This window comes from Ambystoma mexicanum, chromosome 2p (genome assembly GCF_040938575.1).
Source record: "Ambystoma mexicanum isolate Mex_15411 chromosome 2p, UKY_AmexF1_1, whole genome shotgun sequence".
Classification (NCBI taxonomy): domain Eukaryota; kingdom Metazoa; phylum Chordata; class Amphibia; order Caudata; family Ambystomatidae; genus Ambystoma; species Ambystoma mexicanum.
In genome coordinates, this window is record NC_090923.1 from 321600632 (window position 1) to 321621300 (window position 20669).

The following is a 20669-nucleotide window of genomic DNA, read 5'->3' on the forward strand; positions in this document are numbered from 1 at the left end:
CATTCTGTTCACTTTGCACAGCAAAATGCTATCACGTCTACACTCCATACACAACTCTGAAAAATGACAAAAAGTTGCTCATCAGCTCAGAGTAGTGACTCCATATTATACTGTGCGAGCAAATGTAGCAAGTTGGACCATAGCAAGTTGGACCAACCTAGGCACGGTGCCAGGGTTGTTCAACTTGTTCAACTGAAATATTCACAGGAGGGCTGGGGGCAGGAAGCAGCTGCCCAATATTGGCAATCTAATTACACAGAAACATGGGCTCATTCCGTGTTTTGTGAATTTATCAATGGTTAATCTGCTAAACAGAATTGCTAGTGCCGCTGCCATACCCCCTCAGAACTATTGGTAAATCCTCCAAATTCCAAGAGGGGGTGTTATTACCCTCACAAATATTTAGCAAGCTTGGACAAATCCCTTTAAGTAGGGTTTTTAAGGTTCTCCCCAAACAAAATTTGGAAAATAATGTTTAAATGGTGTCCCTCAATAATGGTTAACATAACAAAAAACTGATACATATCATTTGTTAAGAGTAAATATTGAAACATTGGAAGATGTATAACAAACTATTTAATTCAAATGTATGTAGAGAAGGAGGACAGGTGTGGTTAGGAGAGTGGGTAGGAGCAGAAAACCATGGTATCCACACAAAAGAGGCTCAATGCTGCAGAGACTCATCAGAGCATCCCCAGAGTTCCCCGGTAGGCTAGTCCATCACTGCGTAGGGCCAAAGTCATATGGGCTACTGGGCTGTAGCAGTGGTGTGTGCTAGTTTCCACATCAAAAGGGCTTAAACACTTCTATAGTGATTATACTTCCCATTTGTGATGCGCATTTTTAAATTACATTTGCATTTCTGCACAATGTCACTAGCATATTATGTGTAGTACTTATTGTGGGATACAGTTGGCTCGAATTGGCTTCAACTGAATGCGGACAAGACAGATGTCTTTGTAGCTGGCCCTCCATCGGCCACTGCCCTGTGGACCCTATCATTCTGGTCCTCAACATATGGACCTTTTCCTACACCTATGCCTGTTGTTAGGGATTTCTGAGTCAGGCTGTCCTCCTCTCTCTCTTTGGTTCATGTTTTGGCCTCTTGTCAGACACGCTATTTTCAGCTGAAAATATTGCTGAAGGTTCTTCCTTTTCTCCCTAAGCATTTTCATGCCCCGGTGGTTGCCTCGCTTGTTTTTAGTCACCTCGACTATTGTAACTCATTGTACCTGGCTCAGCCTCTGTATCTAATCCAAGGCCTTCTGTGACTTCAAACTTTAGCAGCTAGAGTTGGCACTGCATCTCACTATGGCACACATATTACGCCTATCCTGCGGGCCATCATTCGGCTCCCGGTGAATAAGCGTTTTGTGCTTCATTGGGCTGTACATGGCCAAGGAGCAGAATTTCTCCATGCCATAATCCAGGTGTATGGTCCTACCCGGACACTTCACTCTCAGGATGTTTTTCTTCTGATTGTTCTGTGCTTTGAACTTATCAAAATTGGCAGTTTTCAGAAGCAGCCACCAAGCTGTGCACTCGCTGTCATGTGAAATCAGAGTTTAAAACTCTTTTATTTTAATCGTCTCCTGCATTCCTCCTTTAATCAGATATTTAGCACCACGATGCTGCCAGTGAATGTGCACTTTAGAAATGTAATAACATAACATAACAACAGTGTGCATTCAAAAAATAAATATAAATATATCTTTTCCTGTGGAAAGTACAGTACAGAGAAGGCAATCATCTTGTTGAAGGAAGACGTGCAGTCAATCATGTGATTTGTCTCCTGTTGTAGTGCATTTTGATGTGTGCAGTTAGGGTAAAGCATGGAATTCCTGAATCAAGCATTTAGTATAACATACATGATCTATGTGTAACAACTATGATTCATGGTGAAGTAATAACTCACATATCTCGATTGAATCAACATGAATGTAAATATTCCTACCATGTTTGCCATGTACTGGTCTTTCCAGGGCAGAGTGCTGCAGCAGACCCAAACAACCACCATAGTGGATGTTAGTGGTCTTCTCACCAGCATCATTACAGTCATGGTCAGTAGAAGGAACAAGTAGAAACCTGATCTACTGAGACAGTATGTGTGTGAGGTAGGATGTGCTGGGTTACATCCAGCATTGTAAGGATTCCTACATGTTTAGCTGACCGACTAGTCCTTCTGTCTCTGATTATGGCCCCAGCAGCACTAAAACAAGTTCAGACTTGATCCTGCAGGGCACACCAACTACTTAATGGCTGCAAGCTTATTATTGGTCACTGTTTCACTGCTTGTAATAAAGCAGAGGCTCATCTTGCATGGGCACAGCTTATTATCTGTGAGTTGCTAATCAAGCATTTCCTCCAAAGTCCTTCTTGGTTTGGACATTTATTGTGTTGGGTGTGTCTTGAATCTAGATTTCGATTGGCCGTTCTGTAGTGAACTGAACTTGGAAGTGCACTCTAAAAGAAGAAGTCAGCCTTAACATTGTATGTCTGTGCTCACTGGTAACACACAGCCGATTCATTGGAGAGGTTAGAGATGTCCACTGCCATGAGAGTGTGATAGCATTTTCCAGTTACATTTCTGGGAAGTTGCAAGTGAGACCTCTCAGACGTTGCATTTTGGTTCCCTATCAATGTCCTGTATATTGCCATATCACCCTTGAAATAAAATCAGATATCTGAAATCTGTACCATGGGATACAAAATGGTGGTACAAATGAAAGCATCATATGCAACTATGGCTGTGGCCATTCTGATATGTGTTTCCAAGAGGGCTGTATGATGTTTTCCAGACCCAACATTTCCAAATTCCCTCTTTCCATCATTTCCATCTCTGTGGTATCAATCTTGTCTTTGAGCAACTGGACCAGAAGTACTATGAACTGTCTTTGTGGAATCAGTGCTAAAAGTCTGTGTAACATATTGAAACGATTTTCGAAGTTGGAGGTGATGTTTCTCAGGACCATGTTGCCAAGGAGTCAAAGAGATTAATCAACCTTCATCACCATTGTGTTACATTACATACTCGGCGATAGCTTTGTGATGTTCAAAGAGGCAACAACGCATGAATAGGGCTATATTCCATTGGTAGGAAATATCCTGTATGAGGCCAATATGGAAAAGGCTATTTCTAATTTGCAGTTTTCTCAGCATCTTCCTGGTTTTGTGAGAATGGATAAAATGGCCATAAATGTTGTGACATCTGGCCATCAAAAAGGAAACCAACATGATTTTTCAGGGAGTCCTTCACTAAAAGTTCAAGCAGTACACAACACACGGTGCATTTTATTTAAATTGTTTTACTGAGCAATTGTATGACACCTATACAGTAGAATGTTTTTTTTTCCAAGTGCCACAAGACTAATGGTGGAGGGAACAGTGGAGGATAAACAACCATACACAGTCCTACTAGGCCTAGTGACATTTGGATTGTCCAAGTGCAGGGCAGGAAGTGCAGGGGGTGAGGGGAGGGCAAGAGGAAGGGCAAGTGGATGCAGGCGGGGAGGGGCAGTAAAACCAAGGTAAGTGCTAGGGAGCTGGGGTGAGTGTAAGGTCGAGTGAGGAGGGGGGCTGGACTTGACTCGAGTAGTCTGTTCAGGGAAGGGTGCCCAAAGGCAAGCAAAGCGTGCTGAGTCAGACTGGTCGTGGTGTGGACCTGGACCCTGTATGACTCAGAAGAGACCAGCAGCCAGTTGTAACATCGGGGGGACAATTGCAAGGAAGGGGGAGAAGGAAGGAGGAAGAGAAGAGGATGGTCTTGAGGAGCTTCCGGGAATTAAGGGAGATCCAGCTCAATTCTGAGAGGGGCGGGAAGGCCGTTCAAGCGGGAGGCTCCAGCCGAAGAAAGAGATCTGCCCCCACTCTCTGCTTGGAGAAGCGACTGACCTGCAGAGAATTAGTGCTGGAGGACCGAAATACTCTACCAGTCCAGTGTTTAATGGGAGAAGGTTGAATGTAGCACGGTCCCAGGCCCCCGAAAGCCTTGTGGATGATGCAGAGAGTCTTGAATTTGATCCTTGCATTCATCGGGAGCCAGTGGAGATCCTTCAGGGCTCAAGAGATGTGGTCCCTGGGCCTGAGGTCAATGACCATTCTCACAGTCCTTTACTGGATTAGTTGAAGAGCTCATAGGGAGGAAAGAGACAGATTAATGTAGAGGCTGTTACAGTAGTCCAGCCTGTTTCTGGAGAAAAGGCGAGGAAGTGAAGAATGCCCCTGTGGAGGCAAAGCTGAAAGTGAGCCTTCTTGACAAGGTCTGCAATATGACATAAGATGGAGAGAGATGAGTCAAAATTGACCCCCAGGTGTTTTACCTCACACGTGGGTGAGGGCAGGAGGCCCAAAGATTGGGGTCATGGAGTAGGGGGAATGAAGAGGAAGTACCAAAAAGAAGAATCTTGGTTTTACTGGCATTAAGACAGAGATCATTAGCAGCACACCATGCCTGAATAGCAGTCAGACAATCAGAGGGAGGAAGGAGAGGAGGATTGAGGAGGGGAGCTTAAAGGATAGCTGAGTGTCATCCGCATAACATTGGAAGTGAGGGGAGAAGGTGTAGATCAGGTGGGCAAGGGGAGCAAGGTAAATGGTAAAACGCCAAAGCGATAGGATAGAACCTTGAGGGATGTAGCAGGTAGAGAGTGGGGTAGAGGAGGGAAAAAGGCCCATTTGAACCTGGAAGGGCCTATTTGATAGTGCCCTGTCAAAGATACCCAGTGTATCACAGAGTCGGTTAAGGAGGGTGGCATGGTTTACAATGTCAAAGGCAGAGGTCAGATCAAGGAGTATGAGAACAGAGGGAGAGTTGGAGCTGAAGTATGAGAGCAGGTTTTCACAGGTGTTCAGGAGAGCAGTTTCCATTCCTTTGGCTGCTCTGTAGCCAGACTGGTGGTCATGAAGACAGCCAACATATTCTGTGTGTCGGATTAGTTGGGAGATGACCAGTGGCAAAAGAGTAATTGCAAAACTCAGACAAAGAGGTAGCGAGGGCAGCAATAATGTCCTTAATAGTTCTAGGGCGCAGGGAGCACCTGTTTGTAGGAGACTGTATGTATTTATTTATTTATAAAGTGTCATAGCCTGCAGGCAAAATAGTGCTATCCGGAGGGCCGCAAAAAAACATAAAACAGAAAGAACAAACAGTTAAACAGTAAAGTTTTCAACTTCCTTCTAAATGTGGAGAGATTTTCTTCCTTGCGGTGGGGCTCTGTTTGTAGGAGACCGCAAACTGCAAACAGTCTTTGTGACCTCATCAGGTGCTATGGGAGAGAAGGAAGAGAGTAGGAGGGAAGGAGACAGAGAGTCAGAGGGGGGGGCATAGGTGGAGGGGGAGTAGAAGAGAGTGTGGACAGTATGTCCTGAGATTTTATTGAAAAGTGGGAAGCCATGGCCGTTCACAGGACCTGGGATAGGAGAGGAACGGTAGAGATCCATTAAGATTAGCAAGTTCCTTACAGATTTTGAAAAGTTCAGCCGTGTTATTTGTGGCCCCAGAAATGCACTTGGAAATGTGCATGCTTCTTGGACCAGATGGAAAGTTTGTAATGCCTTTGGAGAAGGCGTCTGACCAGTTTGTCAGAGGATGTGCGCAAAGCTAGGCACTTTCGTTCTGCAAATCTGCACTTGCTTTTCCGTGAGTCAAGGTCCGAATCATACCTATTGCATGGAAATAGATTGAATCTATCATTGCATGCATTCTGTTAATACTGTCAACAAAACCACCAGTCAGTCCTTTTGGTATAAGCCACCCAAAACATTGTCTTTGTCTACTGGCAGGATATGTACTTCTTTGTGTGTCTTCTCAGAGCAAACATTGAAATAATTATTTGCTGCATGTCAGTTGATGTTGTAGTGGTGGAGCAGTCGATGTGTAAAGCGTTAAAATAAGTTGTATGGGCTGTGATGCAATTATATTCTTATGCCTTATCACTGGTCTACATGTCCATTGTTTATAAATGTGTTCAGCGAAGATCAGGAACTTAATCTGTTGAAAATATTTATGGCTGGGTACATAATATTTTCGACAAATGGCTTCAACAAATTCCCTGAATCCTTTGGTGTCTACCAACGAATAGGAAACTTGAATTAATTGCTCTACATGGCAAACAAATGTCACTGATGGGTTGCACAGGCATGTTTGCTCTATGCTGTGCTTTTGCTGCTCCTTATTCACGCTCATACTCACATGTTTAAGCTACCAGCAGCTGCACAATCAACCTTCTTAGTAGTGTATGATAGCAACTCTTGTTCCTTTTACCAAGGCCTGCAGGAGCCCGGAGTTGTAAATGGGATCCTCATAAACGCATGGAAGTGGCAATGGCGAGGAATAACGTCCTTAGGCATTTTCACCACTGTCACCACCATTGCCACTTTCTTTTCCAGGAATCGCTTTGTCTGCATCATCTTGTTTTTTTGTAGTTCTTGTCCCTTCTCATGTACCGCACCATCAAAGATGGTCTCCAACAGCACAGTGCAAGTCATTTTCTTTTCCAACTGAATGAAATCAGATGATGTTGTGGGCTCAGTTGGAGAAGCACTTTCTTGTTAACTGCTGATTAGCATACTAGTGAATGCACTAGTGAATGCACCAGGTGCACCAGCCAGTGACTATTTTATTTTTCAGATTGAGATCCTTGTAGGTGGTGGGCACTTTCTTGTTTGCACAAATTAGTTTATCTGGAGGCCATTTTGGTGACAGTGTGGACTCCCAGGCAATGGGTTCTCTTGATTGATTGATTGTTGACTGCTGATTGCTCTAGTTACATTGAAGAGAAACATAATATGCAGTGGTCGAAGTGTACAAAGAGAGGTAGTGGAGGTATGTTCCCTGCTGGCCTGCAGCCACTCCACACAAACCCTATTGCCATGCCACCTCCCACGTGCAATCCAAACCCCAAACACACACGCTGTTTAAGGGAATGTTCACTGCAAGTTTAAACGTGTTCCTATGCTAGTATAGGAACAGTAAAACATTTGTTTTTAAAGTAGAGGAACACCACTCTCCCGCCCACTCCAACCACTGATAAAATGTGAGCATTTTTGATGTAGCAGTCATTGTCAAATCTTGTGCAATTTACCCCTTCCTGTGCCAATTAAGAAACAAGTACCACAATCACAAAAATAGTATTGATCATAAATAAGTCACAAAAATAGTATTGATCAGAAATAATGAAGATCAGGGTGAATAAAAAAAGAAGCAAAGCAATTCATGAAAAATACCACAGTGACAAGAAAATGTATATTGATTAGGAATAATGATAATCAAGATTAATAAAACATTGAAGTAATTCATGATACATAGCACATTAACATAGTGACTAAACCATTGTTCATAATTAAAATTGACAAAGTAAAAAAAAGAATAATATTGATCACAGCTAATAATAATTAAGGGAAAGACATTATCTGTGGTAACTCAAAAATGACACCACAAGGGACAACATACCAATATTGAACAGAAATAATAATACTGAAGATGAATTAATGAAAAATCCAGTTGCCTTAAAACCCTATAAAATAAAATGGAGAAATAATGGAATGTTATGGTATGATAAATGAAGTCATATTGCATAAAACAAATCATCTCAGTAAAAGGATTCCTGGAACTAGCAACTCTTCTAAAGTTATCATTTCCAGTACCAAGTCGATAATAGCTCTTTAAAAGTAACTGCTGCCAATTACTTAGGAAACAGACATTCTTTCAGCTTACGTCTAAACTCCAAGTGGTATTCTGTGGAGCGAATAAGCAAAGGCATTGCAATTGCATTTACTGACTGTACAAGCCCAATTCTGAAGTCTGGATTTAGGAATTGCCAGGAGTCCGGTAGACGAGCAACTACGCATTGTTGAAGGTCTATAATATATGATGCATTTCCTAAAGAAAAGAGGCCACGGCGCTAATTAGCCTTGTGCACGTAACCTAATGCTTTCAACTGTAGGTGTTTTGAGTGCTGGCAAAATTTGATCTTGATAGCTACGTAGCCGCAGAATTTTGCAACTAGGCTAATCGCATTTTCGCCGAACCAAGATATATCGCATTACAGTAATCCAGACAACAGGATGCACAAGTGTTGGCCACTGAACACTTGTGAAAATCTAGAATGTTCACGAAATCTCTCAAGAGTTCTCAGCTAACAAAGCAAGACCTTCTTGCCAAGTCAATCTACATGTCCAGAGACAGGTCACAATCCTGCCAGATCTCAACTAAATACTGCCTGTGCTATAACTGGTCCAAGTTCCAAGGAACATGGCCCAGTAATTATCACACCAGATCTATAGTGGGGAAGTCTCAGAGTAGTTCCCAGACGTCAGCTTACTGCAAGAGAAGGGGTACAACTATTAACAATCACCAGGTCTGTATGTTGTACATTCTTTTGCAAACAATTTAGATTAATCTAGTGTCAAACCTACCCCATACACTGATCCAATCAATCAATTATATTCTTTTTGTGTGTGCCCCAGGCAAGAATTAACTGGGTAATATCCTTACACATATAGAATATCACATCAGAAGCGCTGATAAAATCATTACAAAGTATAAATCATCCAAATGTGTGTATATGTTTGATTACATTTGTTTTACTAGGTTTTATTTATCTGGAGTGCTGGGGGGGGGTTACCCTTATCCTACTTTCTCATGTAACATTTTTATGTTACCCTCACTACTTTAAATGGCAGGTGGCAGTGGTTTACTTTTTCCTACCATTGTTCTTTTCTACCACAGGCTGAACCCTCAGCTGCAGTAGAGCACCCATGGGTGACGATTCTGTCAAAATGGCATCTGTCTTCTTTTTTCACCATTTTCAGTTTGTGAGGTCTTTCTTGGATTTTACTCTGTTCGTTGAGACAGGTTTGAGCCCTTTTTATGACTTGCCTTTGGTGGCTTCAACCCTGAAGCCCACCCCTGGCTCCAGTGTGTCTGGAAGGACAGGATGTGAAGGAGGGTCCCGAAACTCCCCTGTCTTTTGTGTACGAATGCCTAAATTCAACTAGTCCTGATTGGCTGGCTGGCTATCCTTTCAGGACGGCCACCCTGCTGTGTGGTTAACAGTCTAGGCTGTGCGTGAATGGGAGAACTCTGCTTAAAATGTGAGGGTTTTGTGACTACAGGCAGAGTCGACCACTGGGAGAAACACCCAAAAAAGAAACCGTGAACAAAGCTTGCTGCAACCTCCTGGACTTTTGAATTGCTCTGTGAATCCCTGCTGCTGTACTCCTTTTTCACCTCGACAGAGAAGCTCCGGACGGAAACATTTTTCCCCTTGGATTAGTGGGAACAACTAACTCTGAGACCAACTGCACTGGACCACTATCCCTGACTTGCTATGCCTCTCTATCGCTGTGGAAGACCAATGCCAGGGGTTGAGTTTCCGTAGTCGAGTGAAACGTCTGCAGTGGTAACAAATCCGGTTCGAGGCTCCAGGAGACTCCTAAGGACACATCAGAAGCAGAACCTCCAGATCCAGAATCCCCTCAACAAAGTGCAAGACCAAAGGAGTGAAGGAAGTCCAATCGGTATCCGTGATTTGCATCACTGCAGTTTGCTAAGCGCTAAAACCGTGAAGTACAGCTCAACCTAAAAGATCCCATAGCTGCTGATGATCTCCCAAATACCACTGCAGGAGCCCTCCAGACGTCCTCTCTTTTTTCCCCACAAATGAGACTCAGGAACTATGTCTGCACTGCTGCCGTAAGACAGAATCCAGCTGGAACACTCTTCTTCTAATCAGAAGTACTGATTAGGCTTGGGGTACATACCTAACTGCCTGTAGCCGCGCTTTTCTCATTTGGAAATTGCATTGGCTTACCTTCTTTTCGACTTGATTCCAACTCCCTTCACACAGGCTCTTTACAGCTTGTGACCCTACAGTGATTTATCTGAAATTAGTACCCGGCACGCGTGGCGCAACGGGAATACAGCGCGGTGATTGGCTCATTTGCGAGCCATACCACACGGTATTCCTTTTTACGCCGTGCGTGCCAGCTACTCTGTTCCCGGCAAGGGGTGTGGCAGCCCCTCAGCCAATGAGGAGGCTTGAAAACGGGCAATCCCCGCTCCGAGCCTCCCCATGGCTGGAGGCTTCCATCGTCCACCACCAGAGACCGCGGTTCGTTTTTTTTTCTTCCTTCCCCACCCCACTCACCTTCTTTTTTCTTTTTTTCTCAGGAGCGGACGTGCTGGGAACAGAGTGTTCCCAGCGCGCCCGCTCCCGATGTCCACCATGGAAAGGGAAAACGAACTATGTTTTCCCTTTCCTGGCGGCCATTTTTTTTTTTTTTTTCTGTTCCGAAACATCTATCGGGCCGGGGTACTAATGGCAATAAGCTCCTCGACTGCGGGCGAATACCACCCGCGGTAATGCCCCCAGGGCTTCGTTAAGGCCCTCGCTATGCTAGGGCCTGTAACTACGGCCCCAGGGGCATTACCTGGGGCGGTATTGGCCCGCAGTCTCGTGGCTTATTGCCTCATGATCTAACTTTGTGCAAGACTTTGATCTAAGAAGTGCATCAGATCAATAGACTGTGTCCCAATGACTTTGGCTGTCCTGCCCCTGCCCATAGTCAATGCCCTTCTAGTCCATTGACTATGATACTGTTTGTCCCTCATAGGTGATAACTTGTTGAATATTGTTACTGCTGGGAAAGGCTCATCTATACTTCATTGGAGGGTTCAATTGTCCTCAAAGTTAAACTGTTCTAACCATTTTATTTTCCTAACCTTTCCTTTCTCAAACCTCAGAATCTGCAAGGTTTACTAGTGTGATATATAAAAGCCCTTACTGTCCTTGTAATTGAAGTCACCTCAGGGTGTAGGAATCATGTAAGAAGCATATCCAAAGAGGTGGTCAGTCATAATGTAGAAAGCAATAATGTAGAAAGTCAAAGGGCCTCATTAGGACCCTGGCGGAGAGGGTATTACGCCAGCGTAGTGCATGGCGTACCTCTCCGCCATACTACGAGTTCCCGTAGCGCCATGGAGGTTTTCTCCGCCTGGTTTTACCAGCCGGAGAAAACCATGGCGCTACGGGACCTCGTTGTTAATTACGCCACCGTATTTTACGGTGGCGTAATTAACTCCTTCCCCACTCCCATCATACCCTATGGGGCAAAAATGGGAATGGGGAAGGGCAGAATGGGGATTGGGGATTTACCGCTCCGCCGAGGTCGGAATGGGGCGGTAAATCCGCCAACCCCCATGGCGCTATCGGCGGCTTTCCGCCATGCTTCGCGGTGCATTTAGCACCGCGAAGTCCGCCTGGGTCGTAATGAGGCCCAAAATGTTGAATTATTTTTTTAAAAAACAATAATGTCGAAAAACAATAATGTCGAATTTTTTCTACATTTTTTGGAATTTTTCAAAAAAATAAAATATATATATAATTAAAATGTGTTGAGTATGAGGGGTGAGAGGGTGGTGGAGGGGTGGGGGGTGGCCGGGGGGTGTTGGGTGAGGGGGTTTGGGGGGGACCCCCCCTAGTAATTGATACTCTTCTTGTTTATTTATTGATAGTGCTAATTGACATTTTTTTTCAACATTTTTTTTTCTAAAAATTGACTCTTCATTATATGTATAGGTTTTCGACATTATTGTTTTCTACATTTTTTTTTCTACATTTTTGTAAGTCGACATTTTTTTTTCTACATTATGACTATAAACCATCCAAAGATTATCCACTAACTTGTCTTGATTCTGAAAAGTAAATTTAAAGTATATTTACCTTGTTACAATGAATTGCCTTTTAAAATAATGCTTATTTAAAAATTGGTGCTAATTAAAGAAATAACTATTTATGACTAAAACCTTGAGTGTAAGTGTTACTTGGTTACTTGTATTGAGCGATTTCATTTGTACAACTCCACAACTCACATTTACTCCTCTTGAGGTAAGCCTGGCTGCTCAGTCACACTACCAACTTGTGTAGTACAGACCTATATCAAAAGGTGGGTTACCTAATGCCAAGCAGACAAGTGTTGTGTAGTCTCACACAGTGTGACTGCACCAACTCTTACCTAACAACAGCCGCCCAAGGCCTTTCACTGAGTGGAACCATCTCGATTGTGGGGAGGCAACAAGGATCTGAGGGATATGCATATTTTAATGTATGCATGATTCATAACAACTAATACAACATATACAGTAACAAATACAGTTTTATCCCATGCAGACTAGTCATCTTGTCCCTTGCAAGGTCAGTCAGAACTCTAGCACCTCATGTAGAGCCCTTACTGCTACCCATGCAGATAATCTGGCTTCAGTGTGATGGCAAAATTTCAGCAGGACACACACACTGGCAATGTTAGTCTCCAAGGCTGGCACCAACATGTGGGGATTCCTCGTTACTCTCACTCTACTTTTAGCAATAAAAATACAACATCCCTACATCAACACTGTTCTATGCACCTTATTTGATGTTGCACAGATGGTTTAGTTAGGCCTATGTGCAGGAAGAATAACTATGTAGTTAATGATGTCTAAATGCTGAAACTGTTAAGATTTGTTTTTAATTGAGAATATGTTTCATAAGTCAAAAACTCGTTTTGTTGTCTAAATTGAAGGCTTTCTATAATGGTACTGAATTCTCTCCATTGATTTGCAATGTCTTGCTTTTATAGTACAATGAGGAACTACAGTACGTAGAGCCCTGCCTCAATGGAACATTAGTACAAGCAGACAGGAACAATAAAGAGGTAAGAAACAAAATGTACCACTAAACTGAACGCATGCACTGATTTCTAAAAAGGAAAATGGTTGCAATGACATGCACGTCAGTGGTTTCTAAGTAATACAGGGGACCCTGCCTCGTTGGTAAAGAGTACATATTGTTTTTCTAATGAATACATTGACATTGATTTTGTACGTATTTTAAAGGTAGTGTGAAAGGATGTTTAATGCACCCTAAATACACTAAATACATAAAAATAAAACAAATTTAAAAACTGTCATTGATTGAGGTTTAGTTGCTATAGGGGACCTATGTCTACTTTTTCTTTTCAATCTGATGTTTCTCCTGGTCTTAGGTGCAGAAGGAAGCTATTAGAAATAATATTTATATGATAGGCATACTGCAGATAATATGTTAAGGGTTTGACTAAACTATTTAACATCCTGACACAATGGGCCTCATTATGACCCCGGCGGTAGGGGGTTAACGGCACTGGTAGAGCGCTCCGAGTGCGTGGTTGTGTTTCTCCCTCCCCCCACCCTTTGCAGCCTCTTCCTGGTGCCCTCCAACAGCCCACCTCCCTGCCCGCCCACCCCCCCTTATCTACCGACCTTCCTGGGCAGCCCCACTGCCCGGCAGCCCCCACGGCTAAGGGCCCCTCAGGCAAAGGGTGGCTCCTACAGCTGCGGCTCCCACTGTGTCTGCAGGTGTCCGCAGGGGATGCTTGGTGCTGGTCCACCTTGTTAGCTCCACCTGTTCCCTCTGCCCGCCGCACCTACACCTGTTCACTTCAGTCGCATGGTGCCCTGAATTCACTTTGCCCTGCTATTAGTGGTAAACTAGGGACTTTCTCTCCCCTCGCAGGATTCTCAAACTTAGGTGGCCTCTCCACTGGGTACCTGTTATGCATTACTGTGCTCACTGTGCCCTGAGTGTGTGGTAAACTAGGGACTTTCTCTCCCCTCGCAGGATTCTCAAACTTAGGTGGCCTCTCCACTGGCTACCTGTTATGCATTACTGTGCTCACTGTGTCCTGAGTGTGTGGTAAACTAGGGACTTTCTCTCCCCTCGCAGGATTCTCAAACTTAGGTGGCCTCTCCACTGGGTACCTGTTATGCATTACTGTGCTCACTCTGTCCTGATTGTGTGGTAAACTAGGGACTTTCTCTCCCCTCGCAGGATTCTCAAACTTAGGTGGACTCTCCACTGGGTACCTGTTATGCTCACTGTGTCCTGAGTGTGTGGTAAACTAGGGGACTTTCTCTCCCCTCGCAGGATTCTCAAACTTCGGTGGCCTCTCCACTGGGTACCTGTTATGCATTACTGTGCTCACTGTGTTCTGCATTTGTGGTAAACTAGGGCTTGTTGCTCTCTTCCTGTCTGCTTGCGCTTGTCCTGTCCCCCCCTCCCTCCTATCCCATGGTGCTCTCTATCTCTCCTATCTTTTCTAACTGCTTCTCCATTGACTATCCTGCTCTCCTCACTAAATCTGGTAGGGAAAAGTTTAAAAAGGACATCCTGGTCTCCAACCCAGGCCTCCCTTTCGCTGACACCTACACCAATGCCTCATCTAAGGAAACTTTCACTGACATCCTCTTTTTCGTGCCTTCGCCAGACCTATGGACCCTTCATATGGTCTCTGTGCTCTCTCCTTTCTCCTCTTCTCCTATTAATGGCGGCACCCGTTGGGATGTCCTCTTGGCCTCCTTCCACTCCTCTAGGGCCATCATTAATGTCTACGCTAATGGGACCATTTTGGTCCAAGGCCCTCAGGCCAACCTTCACCTCTTTGATAGACGCTTCCCGCGCCTCATCAATTTCCTTTCCTCTCCTGCTGTCCCCCCTCCTCTGTCCTCGGCTACCTTGCCTGTACCCTCCCTCCCTGCCCCCTCCCTTGCTCCTTCTTCACCCCCGCAGGGAGTACCTCTGATCTGTACCCCTCCCCGGAAGTCCTTTAAAGATGGCAACCTTCTCCACATTGCCACTCTTAACTCTCGCTCTGCCGTCAAACATTCCTCTGATATCTGCCGCCTTCTGCCGCCGTCAAGGAACTGGACCTTGACGTACTCGGTCTCACTGAGACATGGTTCACGGCCAGCTCTGTCACCAGCTTTGACACACTCCTACCTGACGGCTACAAGATCCTCTCCGTTCCCAGGCTCTTCCGTGCTGGGGGGGGTGTGGCCATTATCTTCCCTGAGTGGATTCCTGCCACTGCTATTCCCACGCAGACCTACTCCTCTTTTGAATGTATTGTCTGCCGACTCTCTCTCTCTCTCCTAGCCATGCCCTTACCATTGCTACTATCTATCGGCCACCTGGCCAAATTTCCTCCTTCCTCTCAGAGTGGGTGGACCTCTCCTCCTCACTCCTGTCCTCAACCACTCAACTCCTCATTCTTGGAGACTTCAACATCCACCTGGATGCCTCCTGTCCCCCCTCTGGACTCTTTCGCAACCTCTGTGACTCTATCTCACTCTCTATTCTCCCGTCTAGGCCGACCCACTCTGCAGGGCACACCCTTAGATGCCCTGATCTCCTCTGACCTTCCCCTCTCTGTCCCTCTCTCCACTCCTCTCTCCTGGAGTGATCACTTTCTCCTTTCTTCCCACCTCACCCTCCCTACCCCACAGGCAAAGCCACCCTCATCACTGCCACCTTCCTTCTCGGTCATCCGACCCATGAAGCGTGTGTCAGTTGAGGCTTTCGCTGCCACCTTCTCGCCCCCTTTTCCCCCCTCGGCTGACTCCTATCCTGACACAGCCCTCTACTCTCTCCACTCTGCTATATCTGATACTCTTGATATCCTTGCCCCTGTAATGAGAATCCGCCTGAAGCCCAAAGCCAAATGCAACTCCTGGTATGACTCGGATCTCGTCACCCTTAAACGTAAGTGCAGGGTGGCAGAGAGGAAATGGCGTGCTTCATGTTCATCCTCTGACAAAATGGCCTGTCGCCTGTTACAAAGGCAATACCGGCTCTCCGTTCTCACCAAGAAGAGAGCCCTTATCCAAGCCTGCATCACTGCGGCATCTAACAATTCGGCCGAACTCTTTAAAATCTGCAAGGAGCTGGCCAACCCTGCTGCAGTTTCTACCTCTCCTGTCCCTTCCCAGGCCCTCTGTACGGCACTGGCCTCCCACTTAATTTAAAAAACTCAGGACATCCTGTCCTCACTCTCCTCCTATCACCTCCCCCCCTCTATTCCCTGCCCGTCCTCTGGCCCTTCTGCAGCCACCCTTCCTCTCCCCTTCTCTGCCTTTCCCCTTTTCTCTGCTGACGAGGTTTCGAAACAAGTCCGATCTATGAAAGTCTCATCAAAACAGGTCCACCCCTGTTCCTCCAAAACTATCAAGGACCACATTGACTCCTTGGATCCTGCCCTTGCTGACTTCTGCAACCACTCCTTCGCCTCTGGAGTCTTCCCATCCCCTCTCAAGCACTCCCTTGTGCACCCCCTTCTTAAGAAACCCTCTTCCGACCCTTCCTGCCCAGCTAACTATCGCCCAATCTCTATCACTCCCTTCCTGGGCAAGCTCCTGGAGAAACTGGCCATCTCCCAGCTTAATCTCCATGCTGAATCTGTTGGTAGCCTTCATGACCATCAGTCTGGCTTCAGAGCCGCCAGAAGCATGGAAACTGCTCGCCTGAACATCCGTGAGGATCTACTCTCGAACCTTGACTCTAACATTCCATGTGTTCTCATTTTGCTCGATCTCTCTTCTGCCTTTGACACTGTCAACCATACCATCCTGCTCAACCGTCTCCGTGATAACCTGGGTATCACTGGTCAGGCTCTGGCTTGGCTGGCCTCTTTCCTCTCAAATCGACCCTCCCAGGTACAACTGGGGTCTTTCCTCTCTGACATCTTTTTCTCTACCTGTGGTGTACCCCAGGGTTCTAACCTCTCTCCCTGGCTGTTCAACCAGTATCTGGCACTTCTTGCAATCCGCATCTCTGCTCTCTGCCCCAACTTCCAGTGCTATGCAGATGATACCCAGCTCATTTTCAGGCTACCCTGGGCCTCCTCTTCTCCTTCCCTCATCTCTGACTGTCTTTCTGCTATCCAGGAATGGTGTGCCGCCAACGACCTCTGCCTTAATGCCAGTAAGACTGAGATTCTACTCATCGGCACACCCACTCCCTCCTTCCCTGCAGCTCTCTGGCCGGCCTCACTTGGCCCTCTTCCTGCTCCTACCTGCAAGGCAAAAGACCTCGGGGTCATCTTCGACTCCACACTCTCCTTCTCTCCTCACATTTCTGACGTTTCTAAGAAGTCACACTACCAGCTGCACCTCCTCAGAGGTATCCTTCCTTTCCTCTCCTTCCCCCAGAAGCTCACTGTCTCCAGAGCCCTGGTTCTCTCGAAGCTGGACTACTGTAACAGCCTCTATCTAAATCTGCCTGCCTCTACTCTCCGCCCGCTGCAAATCATCCAGAACAGGACTGCGAGACTTGTCCTTGGCCTCAAGCCCAGGGACCGTATCTCTCCAGGACTGAAAACGCTACACTGGCTCCCTGTGGCTGCGAGGATAAAGTTCAAAACCCTCTGCATTGTCCACAAAGCCTTCTGGTGCCTTGGGACAAAATACCTTCAACTCTCTCTTCCTAAATATCTTCCTTCTCGAGCTCTTCGCTCATCCGCCTCCAACTCCCTCAGGGTCAGCCGCTTCTCCAAGCAACGAGTTGGGGGAGATCCCTCTCTGCAGAAGGGGCCTCCCTCTGGAACAGCCTTCCTGCCTCCCTGAAACTTGAGGAGAACCATCTCTGGTTCCGGAAGCACCTCAAAACCTTCCTCTTTGCTTCTGCTTTCTCTCCCCCTCTCCCCTGCTAAATCACTGAAACTGCACTGAATCAGCAACTGGGCCACTCACCAATCTCGGTCCTTGGCCCAGCCACTCTCCCCTGCACTGCCTCCCTGGCAACCCCTGCACTGCGGGACTGTCTCTGTATCCCTACAGCCCCCTTCCCAGCACTTGTCGGCACTTATAATGCACTTGCCACCAGCTGGCCCCTACTTTTTATCTTGTATTTTACTAATCACTTTGTACTGCACTTTCCCCTCTCCCTTTCCCCCCTGCACTTTTTCCCTTCCCCTCTACCCATGCACTTGCGCGATCTGAATGACACCTGGCCTAGTAGGATCGTTTGTCTGTCTCCCCTTGTTTCCCCCCTCCCTGCCTCGTCGCGCCTTGAAACACTTGTGTATAGGCACGTTACAAATGCCATATCATATCATATCATATCATACCACCTCATTACAAGGTCTGCTTGCAGGATCCGCCAAGGACGCCTGGTAAAACCAGGCGTCCTTAGCGGGACACGCGAGCAGACCAGGATGCTAACAATGGGCCCATCATTAACGGGCCCATTGTTAGCATCCTCCCCATTCCCATTGAGCCCTATAGGGCATGGTTACCTCCATACTTGTAATGTAATGAGGCTCAATGTAATGTTGCACCAGATTTACTCCCCATACCCCCGGCTAAATTGCCCCAAGGCAAATACATTCTTATGAAATACACCTTTGTATGTGAGCAATTGTTTCCACAGTTCACATGATTTACAGATCTCCAATTAACCATGCACACGCTATCTGGTACATGCGTTTTTCCCCCTAAAACTTTGCAAATGGAAATGATGGCACTCCTTATAATGGTCAGTCTTGTCGAACATAAACAGTGCTGATAAAATAAAGCAAATGAAAGAGAATTCGATTATTTCCCAATTTTAACTGTATGCACAGACATTGGGCCTCATTACGACCCAGGCGGTAGGGGGTTAACAGCGCCGGTAGAGCTGCATGCGCCGTTAACCCCCAATCGCCTCATTACGAGGTCTGCTTGCGTACCCAGCTAAGGACGCCTGGTAAAACCGTTGTTAGCATTCTCCCCATTCCCATTAAGCCCTATGGGGGCTCAAATGGGAATGGGGATGTACCGGGTCCGAGTTCCAGGAAAGGGAATTAGCAGGCCCTCCAAGGTCGGAATGGCCCGGTAACTCCTCATTCCAGGAACCCGGACCCGGTACCCAGTAAACTCGTAATGAGGCCCATTGTTTAACCACAAGTAGGAGAAAACTCCTCCAAAGGTGGCCTGCAGAGGCTTGGACTGGCTTTTAGGGGAGTAGGGCAATGCCCAAACCAAAAATGCAAAATGCTAGTAGACCACTTTTTGGCCAATGAGGGACAGTTTGAGTTACTTCACTTTGCGGATAGTTGTGTTGACCTCTGTTGCTGAGTAAATATTCTTTAAATTGCACAATTTACATCACATTTTATCAATAAAACGTATCCAAATAGTCTCTCACAAAAGGAATGTATTGCCATTTGCAACTGTGGGCCACTTTTTAATTCGGACCCGAGACAATCTTATGGCACAGGCCCATATTAGGACTCCGGCGCTAAACCATGGTGCTATTAGCACCATGGTCCATGCCGGAGTCCGCCATGGAGAAAGGGGGAATTACCACCCCATTCCAAGGTTGGCGGGGCAGTAATTCCCCCTTTCTCCATGGCCCTTCCCCATTCCCATTTTTGCCCCATAGGGCTCAAAGGGAATTGCGGTATCGTATTTGCCATCAAGGCCCCTTTGCAGGTCCCTACTTTAACGGCTGGTCCAGAGCAGCCGTTAAGGTCGGGAGCCGCAAAGGGACCTCATAGTAAGGCGTTAAGGGGTTAACAGTGCTGCAGCCTTTTATGGCCGCATTAACCCCTTAACGCCGGGGTCGTAATGACCCCCTCAGCCTGACCCTGGACCTGCACAATTTTGTGGTTGTTTTATCCAAAGGTTCACAGTTTTGGGGTGTGAAACGCGTTCACACTTTCCCCTACCACACTCTCCAGCACCAATCCCCCATCGTCAGCACCCCAAGACTGTTTTCACATGTTTCTTTTTCCAGCACAAGATCTCTGGGAAAAGAAAAACAAGTGTAACACGCCCAATTGCCATTCAGTGAATGCCAGGCCCCAACAGGGCATAATGGCATTTGATAAGGTTTTTTGGCATGGCAGGAGTCTGCCCTGACTCACATAGCCCTTATTATTTACTCCTCTGTGATATCTACTTTCTCTTACAAGGCTCTGGAAAAGTTTGATATGATATGATATGGCATTTATAACGCACCCATACACACGTGTTTCATGAGATCATGAGAGTCAAGCCACACCTAATTCGGGTGGTTCGAGTATTGGCTTTTACACAAGATAACATAGCTTATTTTTGGGATGTGCTGTTGAACATTGCGATTTTTGAGGAATTTAAATGACATTTAAAGAGGAGAGCACTGTTCGTCTTGTGCATGCATAGGTATAATTCGTGTTTTAGTCTTTGTGAAATAATTATAAAGTATCCATATATAGACGGTCTAATTATAAGCCCCTCTCGCCCTCCTATAACTCTTAAGCAAATTGAAGACTCACAGTGCAACCTTGAGATTCGTGTGAACGTCTTGTGAGTGGGTAGCCTGAGAATGGCAAAGGGAGGGTTAAGAGTCACCTTTGCAGTGTTTGTGTGACCTCAGTGAACATGGCAGCATTTAATCTGCCATCAAACGAGATCTTTCTAGGTTTCACTTCAGTAACCTCTATGGGCATCCAAGCCATCTCAGTGGCATGTATTCTTAATATAAATTACCTCATTAATATATGAATGCATAAACAAATAAATCATTCAAATACCTTTAGTTACATTGTACAGGTCCGCTTGAAGAACCTAACCTGTCTGCAGCTTCTAAGATCTCTGCTTTGCTTAGTGGTGTAGCAAGGGTGGCTCTGCACTGCACACATGAGGGCTTTGGGCAAGGTGTAAACTGATGGAATATGTATGACATTGGAGTGCTTTCTTTTGTCTCATCCCATAACCAGCCACTGTATGTGTTTTATAGGCTATCTTCGTTACACAATAAATAACAGATGAAGCTATTACTTAAGTAAACAGCACTCATTTTATCGACTGTGCCCGAATTTTACCTTTTTCATGAACATTTTTCGAGGTTCTCTGA

The 20669-nt window shown here is 45.9% G+C and overlaps 1 protein-coding gene across 4 annotated transcripts in view; it reads left to right on the top strand.

Annotated features, from left to right (window-relative positions):
- Positions 1-20669, top strand: part of CACNA2D3 (calcium voltage-gated channel auxiliary subunit alpha2delta 3) — a 3251448-nt gene that overhangs the window by 1349641 nt on the left and 1881138 nt on the right. For all 4 annotated transcript variants that reach the window (XM_069643639.1, XM_069643642.1, XM_069643640.1 and 1 more), the window contains one exon: positions 12619-12693. In XM_069643639.1, coding sequence (XP_069499740.1) covers positions 12619-12693 — 75 coding nt within the window. The remainder of the gene's footprint in view (positions 1-12618; positions 12694-20669) is intronic.